This window comes from Eurypyga helias, unplaced genomic scaffold (assembly GCF_000690775.1).
Source record: "Eurypyga helias isolate BGI_N326 unplaced genomic scaffold, ASM69077v1 scaffold13672, whole genome shotgun sequence".
Classification (NCBI taxonomy): Eukaryota; Metazoa; Chordata; class Aves; order Eurypygiformes; family Eurypygidae; genus Eurypyga; species Eurypyga helias.
The window spans coordinates 5,959-15,526 of record NW_010238037.1 but is presented as its reverse complement, the minus strand read 5'-3'; the positions used below and the strand labels follow the sequence as shown (position 1 = coordinate 15,526).

The 9,568-nt window shown below is 36.6% G+C and overlaps 1 protein-coding gene across 1 annotated transcript in view; it reads left to right on the top strand.

Moving 5' to 3' along the window:
* The window catches only part of LOC104506678 (A disintegrin and metalloproteinase with thrombospondin motifs 19), a gene marked incomplete at its 5' end in the record, with an annotated part of 37,273 nt that overhangs the window by 24,139 nt on the left and 3,566 nt on the right, over positions 1-9,568 (top strand). The window contains one exon of the mRNA XM_010147710.1: positions 9,373-9,550. Coding sequence (XP_010146012.1) covers positions 9,373-9,550 — 178 coding nt within the window. The remainder of the gene's footprint in view (positions 1-9,372; positions 9,551-9,568) is intronic.

Here is a 9,568-nt window from a genome sequence, read left to right as displayed (position 1 = left end):
CCTGCTGAAAGATGCATGCAGTCTTAACTGACAAGTGACATAGCATATAAATGTAAACGTAAATTTTTACATTTTCAATGTAAACCCGTTACCTCTTGTAAAAAGTCCCCCTCTAGCTTTTTCATAGGCCCCTTTCAGGTGCTGGAAGGCTGCAATAAGGTCTCCCCGGAGCCTTCTCTTCTCCAGGCTGAACAAGCCCAACTCTCTCAGACTTTCTTCATAGGAGAGGTGCTCCAGCCCTCTGATCATCTTCATGGCCATCGTCTGGACTCGCTCCAAGCAGTCAGTATCATCCTTATGTTGGGGCCCCCAGAGCTGGTCTCAATACTTCAGGTGAGACCTCACAAGAGCAGAGAGGGAGAATCACCTCCCATGCTTCTCCTGACAAAACCCAGGATACGGCTGGCTTTCTGGACTACCAGCTCACACTACCAGCTCCTGTTCAGCTTTTCATCCACCAGTACACTCAAGTCCTTCTCCTCAGGGCTGCTTTTGATCCATTATCTGCCCATCTTGTGCTTGGGATCACCCCCAACTGGATGCTGGACCTTGCACCTGACCTTATTGAACTTCATGATGTTGGCAGTGGCCCATCTCTCCAGCCTGTCAAGGTCCCTCTGGATGACATCCCTTCCCTCCAGTGTTTTGACTGCACCACACAACTTGGTATCTTCGGCAAATTTGCTGAAGGTGCAGTCAATCCCACCATCCACGTTGTTGACAAAGATGTTAAACAGTACTGGTCCCAAAACCAACCCCTGAGGAATGCTGCTTGTTATTGCTCTCCAGTCATTGAGCTGTTGACCACAATTCTGTGAATGAGACAATCAAGCTAGTTCTTTATATACCAAGCAGTCCATATTTCAAATCCATGCCTCTCCAATTTAGAGACAAGGATGTCATGCAGGACTGTGTCAAACACTTTTCACAAGTCCAGGTAGATGACATCAGTTGCCCTTCCTTTATCTACCAAGGTTGTGACCCCATCGTAGAAGGCCACCATATTCATCACGAACAATCTGCCTTTGGTGAAGGCATGTTGGCTGTCATCAATCACCTCCTCATTCTCCATGTGCCTGAGCATGGTTTCCAGGAGGATCTGCTCCATGATCTTGCCAGGTACAGAGGTGAAACTCACTGACGTGTAGTTCCCCTAATCCTCCTTTTTTCCTTTATCAAAGATGGGGGTTATGTTTCTCCTTTTCCAGTCAGTGGGAACTTCACCACAACACCACGAGTTCTCAGATATGATGGATAGGTATTTTGCAACCTCATCCACTAGGTCTTCCAAGACGCGTGGATATCTCCAGTGACCTGGAGCACTTTCAGGTTCCTTAGATGCTCCTGAACCTGATCCTCTCTAACTATGGGCAGCTGTCCATTCTCCCAGTCCCTGCCCTTGCCTTCCGTGACTTGGGGATTATGGCTCACGTCCTTGTCAGTGAAGACTGCAGTAAAAAAATCATTAAGTACCTCAGCCTTCTCCGTATCCTGGGAAACCAGCTCTCCCGTTTCTTTCGGCAGAGGGCCCACATTTTCCCTGATCTGCCTTTTATCCCATATGTACCTCTCAAAGCCCTTCTTGTTGGCCTTGATGTCACCTTCTTCACCCTATAAACCTAGTTTAAAACCCTCTCAATGTGCCCCACCAATTCACAGGCAAGAAATTTTTTCCCCTTTGAGACAGCTGCACACCATGTGTTGCCAGCAGGCCCGGTGCCATGTAAACTTCCCCATGATCAAAAAATCCAAACTTCCACTGTTCGCACTAGCCTCTGAGCCACATGTTCATCAGGTGTGCCTCCATGTTCCTTCCAGTATTCTGTACAAACTGGAAAACTGCAATTTGTCTGACTTTTAGTGGATGGTCCCACAGTTTGGAGAACACCAGTCCCCTGACATTTTGAACCACATACTTCTTTTATGTTTTCAGTGTGGGCTTTTGCTGCATGTTCATTACTCTCATTTCTGTCTTAATGCTCTTTTTTTGCTTTTGCTTAGTGATACACACTGGACAAATCATTTCATTGGTCTGTTCATGATAATACCTAGATTTTTGCTCTCAAAGCTGACAAGTCATTCTGAAGCTGTCAATCTGTGCAACAAAATTCAGTTACTCAGTCCAGTGCTGAGACTCACTGCAGTAGGTGTTTTTTGCCTGGTATATCTCCATCTCTAAGGTCATCTCCCTCTCTTTTCAAATGTTTTCCTCAGCGTCTCTGACTATATCACCTGCCAACATGTAACTCTGAAGTTTAGCTGATTCACTTCGGTTCTGTAAGAATTTATATAATCTGTCAGCACTTAAGGGATCCAATTCATTTTTGTGTGCTGGAAAACTTCTTTCTTTCATGCATTTTTTTAATCCTATCTTTCACACAGTTAATGTAAAATACTGCTGCAGGTATTCATTCTTGTGATAAACTTGTTCTTCTACAAAGTCTTCATTTTGTGACGAAAGTATTTATTGTTGTATTTTTTGTTAATTTGTTATAATCTATGTGATTCTCATTTTATACTCTTTTCTAATAAGTTGTAACTAATTACTAGCCAAAAAGACTTTAAATATATAATTAATAACTAATTCTTGAAAATGTCTTCTGAAATAATTGTTTCAAATAAAAGCTGGTGATTTCTGATTGGCAAGACAGAATCAGAATATCTACCTAATATTATTCATTTATGGGTTTTAAAGAATTACAAGCAGTATTAAATATTTTTTAAATAATGTGAGAAAGATACACTTTTCTTCTTTATCTGTTCTGTTTCAGGCTGTTGTTCATAGATTTGTGTTTAATCTCCAGAGTTCCTTCACCTAATCTTGTCACAAACACTTCCAATAATATTGACATACAACAGAGTTCACCCCAAATTAATGAGCGTTCTTTGGTAAGTTCATCACAGGATCTGAACAGCTCAGGTCAATATTGTCTACCTTCTGGCCCTCTGATGGCTCCCTCAGGACAGTCATGCTTTTGGGTGACCTCCTCATACATAATGAAAGTGTTACACTTCAGTATGGTTTTCCTACTAATAAAGCAGTTAGAATCATTTTCTGGAAATCCATTTTCTTCCAATGAAGTAGAAATTTTGAAGAGAAAATTAACTGGTGGAAGTTTTATTGATAGTCGTAAATTATTTTTCTACTTTTTTTGTCTGTTTCTCTTTTATGGTTTTTATTTCAAAAGTAATGACCTGTATGTGGGATCATGATATTTCAGAATTTAAAAAATCCTTAAGGTTCAGTTTCTTCATAAACTCTCAATTTATTGACCTTTTTTTTTAACTATCTTTCATATCCATTTAGCTGAAGTACCTGCTATCACTTCAGATCTTCATGATTTAGAATTTGGTAGATATGGTGAATGGAAGTAAAGTCATTGATAAGGATGAGCTCTTTCTTTCATAATACTACTGAAAAACTCAAGAGTGCTACATAGTTTGATGCTACTTAAAGGCAAATACTTAATTTTATGTGGTACAAAACAGCTTTCTGACACAGGTTTCTTTCATTTCTAAAAAGTAAATAGATTAAATAGTAGCAGTTTTGAAGATTAAGGTTTTTTTGGAGTGGTTATTTTTCCTTCCTATGATATTTCCTTTACGTGGAAATTGGTTCTTTGAATTGTCTTTTCAATAGAAATGCCATAATCCTTTAATTACATTTTTGTGCTGATGAGCTATGCTTTGCTGTGGAAGGTTTTCTACAGAGCAGCAGATCAGCATTGTGATAACATTAAATTATATACACAAAGACTAATATTTTAAATTCTTTTTAAGAGTTCATTTTCATTAATTACAAACTCCAGAATGACATACCCCAACTAATTTTGTCAGAAAGATAAAGGTAATTATGAGGTTTTCAAATCTAACTGCTTCCAGATTTTTTTGTGTGTTTGATAGTTATAGTCAGTGTAAAGTCATCTTCTGCCAAAATACCATACAGTGATAGCTCATATATGAAGTGTGAGATATAATAACATCTTATTCATCACTAAGCACTAAAGGCAGTAATATATAAGTATGCCATATAAGATTTTTTTTACAAATTGCTGGCAGTATAATATTGAATCTAATCCACTAAGTGTGAATCCTCTTACAGTTGAGAGTTTCATCTGTATGACCAGTTTTATTACATGGCTCTAACAAATAATTGTCTCCTTTTGATTTCTTTGCTGACATACATGAAATAAGTGACTGTGTTTCATTAGTTTATCGAAGAAAGAAATTGTGGCACTGAACCTGGGTTTCAAATATAGGCAAAGAACTTGCTACTTCCGAGCTGAGACCAGTGAGTGTGTTAACACTAAAGCCTATCAAACTCCACTATTGATTCAGAGTAGATGAGTAATTATATTCTCAAGTATAGATTTTTATATCCTGTGCTAGAAAAAATTATTTGTTTTTTGTTGATTCATTAATAAGCATATTATAACAAATTCTGTGGTTTTACTCAACGAAATTTTACTTGTTAGTTTTCAGTTGCTCCTTGGCTCGTTATGAATGGTAGTTTCATGTCATCCACCAAACAACTGGTTGCTCTGCAAAGGAAGCTAACAAGGATTTTAAAAATCTATCTTACTTTTAAAATCTTATCTTTTTCAAACAGTTATCCAATACTAATTATTGCTCCAGAAAGAAGAGCTAGAAATAAAAATGAGGGGTGAAAGAAGGAAAAAATAAAAGGAAAAATAAAAATAAATACGCACAACTCCAACTTGCTGAACTTAGGAGAGACCAACACCAGAATTTTTTCAGATAAACTTAGAACAATTTTTGAATTTTAAATTTGGCATTTGCATACTGAGGTGTTGGGTGTGTCACAAATGAGAGAGGCAGAAAGACCTTCCTGGAAGTCATGCATGCAGAGACCTAAGACTTCGTCTTATGTTCAGATCCCTTAGTCCCTCCTTTTATAATAGATACACTATTCATAAATGTTTTATTGAAAAAAAAAGTTCCTAAATAAACTGTGGATTATTTGCTTTATTAAGTAATCCTTAGGATTATTGCTAAATTCAGTATAAATTCTTTGTTGAAAAACAAATTCACTGCTTTATCCACTACCTGCCTTCAATAGCAAACTTCATAAGAATACAAGATACACAAAAAGATTGCAAGCATGTCAGCAAATATGAATCCTGTTGCGAGCTTGCTATCCTTGTTTCACACTCACATTATGGAAAGGTTGAAACTACTTAAGTGCTGGAACTGATGAACCTATACATAAATGATTAGGAATGCTCTGCTAATAATTTCCAGTAGAACTCATCACTGAGTTTCCTTATAAGCACATTGCTCTCCACTTTGAATGCTACTTAGACTTGTAAAAAACTTTTATTGAACAATTCATTTATTCTGGAAAATAAATTGTCCAAGTCAGTTCTGTTAATATTGTCACAGATTGGGTTTTTCATTGTGGATTTTATCAGCCTTTGCAGTGATAGCCTGTTGTCTTGGCAGAAAGATGCAGTTTGACCATTACTGTCTGCCAGTGACAATTTTTTCCTTAATTTAGGAATTCCTACTTCTTAGGAAGGCCAGCTGGAAGCAGCTACAGCATTACAGCACCTTCCTCAGCTGTTGGCCTTGGGAATATGTATTCTCTCCAGAATATATATCTTTGGCAAGGAACAGAAAGAAAGAATCTTGGGTAATGGGTGTACATGCCAAGTGTAAGGATTGTTATATTTAATGCCTAGTTTTCTGTCCTTGGATTTAGGCATAAAATAAGTTCAAAAGTAGTTAAAATAAGTTCAAAATTCAAACACAGTGGGTAGATTTTATTTGAAAGATAGAAAATATATTTTTTAAAAATAGCAGTTAACTATATTTATCCAGCAATTTTTTGTAATCTTTGACAGGAATGTTTTACATGTTTTGCTGCTTGAACAATTATACAGTACCTTTAGGACTGTATCCAAAACGCACAGATCAAAAGTCACATAAAAAACCCTCTAGCTGCATATTAGAACATTTAGTCTAAACCTACAAACACAGTTGTCCTATGGGAATTTTTGCTAATCAGCTACATGGCCTTAAAGTGTAGGCCATCTGAACAGTCAGAAGTAAAATTTAAGCAAATACTACAAAAATAAAGTGTAGCATGTGCAGGAGCGATATTTGGGAAGTGGACAGGGTGGGAAGAAGAGCTATAGAAATGTATTCTTCATTCACTAGTAATAAAAGCTGTGGGCTGAAATTAATCTGAGATCTGCTGAACTGAAGCAAGTTGCTACAGATTGGTTTGGAGTGGGCATTTTCTGTAAATGTTATATAAATAAGCTGTATATTAATTTATACATTTATATATAAAACAGTGGAAAATACAAGAAGTTTGATAGATAGATAGATAGATAGATAGATAGATAGATAGATAGATAGATAGATAGATAGATAGATAGATAGTAGATAGATAGATAGATAGATAGATAGATAGATAGATAGATAGATAGATAGATAGATAGATAGATAGATAGATAGATTTTTTATTAAATTCACTGCTTAATATGTAAAAGTGAAAGTATTTTTTGTTTCCTCTAATTTGAAAGCTTTGTTACAAAAATATGGAAACTCGAGAAATACACAGAAGCTATGCAGCTTTAGCTACATGCCACATGTGCTACCTAAAGTGTGACAGCTGCACATCTAGCAAGAGGTATTTGCCTCAGTTTGAATATTTTCTGTGAGAGAAATTCAAACATCAGGCAAGCTTAGAAGACAATTTTGAAAGAGCCTGCTTCAGCTAGAATGTACATATGCATATGCCATAAAATGAGGGACAGAGCTGTTGCTCTGAGTTGCATCTAGCTGGTTTGCAGAAGTTGAGGTGTCTGCTAGTGAAATTGGACTAAGCCTATACCTTTGCAGAGTGAAAAAGAAAAATATTATGGATGCCTTTTATCCTCCGGTATTCAGTGTCTGCTCTCAATTAACCCAGCAGTTGTCTGGTGTGTATGCATCACAACTTCAGGTTTAAGACCATTTCATGGAGACAAACAGAAAAATCAGTGTTTGTCTGTGTAGCTAGCAAATGAACTGCTAAACGCCATACCTGAAGTGTGTTTTCCCTGTTTCATACTGTTTCATACTACTTTGAATGTGAGATAACATAGATATGGTAAAAAGATTTTTTTTTTTTTGGCTTCCACTCAATAGAACTTTTACTTCTGAAGTCAGATTCCACTGATGATGATGATGTGTGAACAGGGAGGAGCACAGCTTGACTATCAGGTCCCCGGTTGATTTTAAAACACTAATGGTCTGTAAAAACTTCTCTTTACTTGTAAACTGATCAAGATGGCTTTGAAAGTTTTGGATTGCAAATCAATGTGGTATCCCTGCTACTTTGCAATTTTCCCTAGATGTCTTCCAAGACTTCATATAACTTCTCAGTTTTATAAAATAAGAATAAATACAAAATTTAAAAATTAGTATATTTCTGTGAAAAGAAAAGAAGATAGCACAGAAGGCAGATTTCCTATTTTATTTCTTGCTTTACCACTTGTTTCTTGTATGAACATAAATTTTATTTATCATCCTTTAATGTCAGTTTTTTCCTCTAAAGTTTGGATGTGAATAAGTAGGTCATGCAAGACTAAAAGTAATTGCTTGCAAGTTGTATACATCTTTGGATAGAAAACTATATTGTAATGCTTTATAACGTTCTTTGAATTATCTCATACAGGCCAGTAGTGGCTCAGTCATTAAATGGGTGTTAATTCAAAAATTAAGATTTTAATACCTAAATATCACCAAATTCTGCGTAGAAACTCAGGGCCTAAACACTGATTAGCCAAGGGAGAGATCTGTCTGCTGGTTGCATATTGTCTCAGTTGCAGTCACAGGAACTTTTCAGACCAGAGTTTTTTTGATATAGAGTAGGTATGAAACCATTTTCCAACAGTTTATCTACTATTTGATAATGCATAACAATTCGTGTATGCAGGTGCCTTTGTGGAGAGCAGTCAAGTGTATATTCTAGCCTCTTGTACCTCTTGTCATGCCTCTTGGAGTTTCATGAGTCCAAAAGACCTGAATGTCACTTCAATGTACTTACTCGTATGCAAGTCCTCTATTTCCTATTTGACATGTATAAATCTTTCCTCCAAGTAGCAGTGTTTAAGATGTCACTCAAAAGCACACAGATCACAAAGCTAAAGGGTAAAAACTCTTGAGTGTTTTGTATACTCGAAATCTATTATTTCTTTTCAGAAAACTATACTTTTCAATCTCCATCTTGAGACAGGGTGGTTGGGAAACTTCTTTTGTTATAGCACCCTCTCCTTGACTTTCTCATTTCAATATTTTTTCAGCTGCTTCTTGAAGCCTCCTAAGGAAATGTGTTCTTAATATTTATGTAATTAAAATTTTTTACAATAAAAATATTTTCACAATTATGTGGATGGTAGTGGCATACATTTTCAGCCAGTGCTGATATCATTCATTTCAAGAAATTGATTAATATTTCAAGATGTCCTCTATAGTAAATTTCTCCAGAACTGAATGAAATCTGTGGGTACTTGAGTCAAAATAATTAGCAGGTAGGAGCAAATTACAATATATGGTTTTTTGAAAGAATTTGTAGTTAAAGCAATAATACATATGTCAATTGACACAAAAATAATTCATGCCCTGTGAAATTTTGTTCACAAAAAGTCAGCAAAGGGGAAAGCATGTAATTTGTTGGCTTGGAATAAGTTTTGTATGCATATGTGTAGCACTGCAAAAGTTTTCATTCTAATATATTATGCTACTGTGATAGAAGTAGAGCTTTACCATCATTACAGTGCTCAGCTGTTTTTATTTTCTCACCTCATTCCTTATGGCAACAAGATGGGAATGTTGATTAAAGACCAGGCAGCATGTCTCACGTTGTGTGTTTCATTTGCGGGACACATGTAAAAACATGAAGATGTGACACAAAGACAGGAGGCATACACTCTGCTCAGTGGCAAGAGCACTTTTGCGCTGGCAGGAGTAATGGCTTAATTTAAGTTGCTTCCCTCTGTCAGTGTCTGAGAGCATTTTCTTTTGTTCCATGACTTTCACATCTAATAAGAGTAAATTAAGATACAGATATGGGAGAACAGCCCGTGCTTTCTTCAGGCACACTGTAGCATTACAGTTTAATCACAGGCTCTACAAAGTGGAACTTGACGGCAATGGATGCTGGAATCAGTCCTTCAATAAATATTGCCAATTTATTTGTTCTTTTTTGAATTTATTTTCATTTAACTGATGGAATGGAAGGCAGAAATCTTGCTGACAACTAAAGGAGCAGCCACTGATTTCACCTGGACTGGCATTTTATCTTCATGTTTACAGGCAAAAATACCGTTAGAATTAATGTGTGTCTTCTGTGTGTTCCAGTGCTCCGTTACCTGTGGCAAAGGGATGCAGTCCCGAGTCATCCAGTGCATGCACAAAATCACAGGAAGGCATGGCAATGAATGCTTTTCTTCAGAAAAACCTGCAGCCTACAGACCCTGTCATCTTCACCCCTGCAATGAGAAAATTAATGTTAACACAATAACATCACCCAGGTTAGGTAAGTAGTCAAAATGAC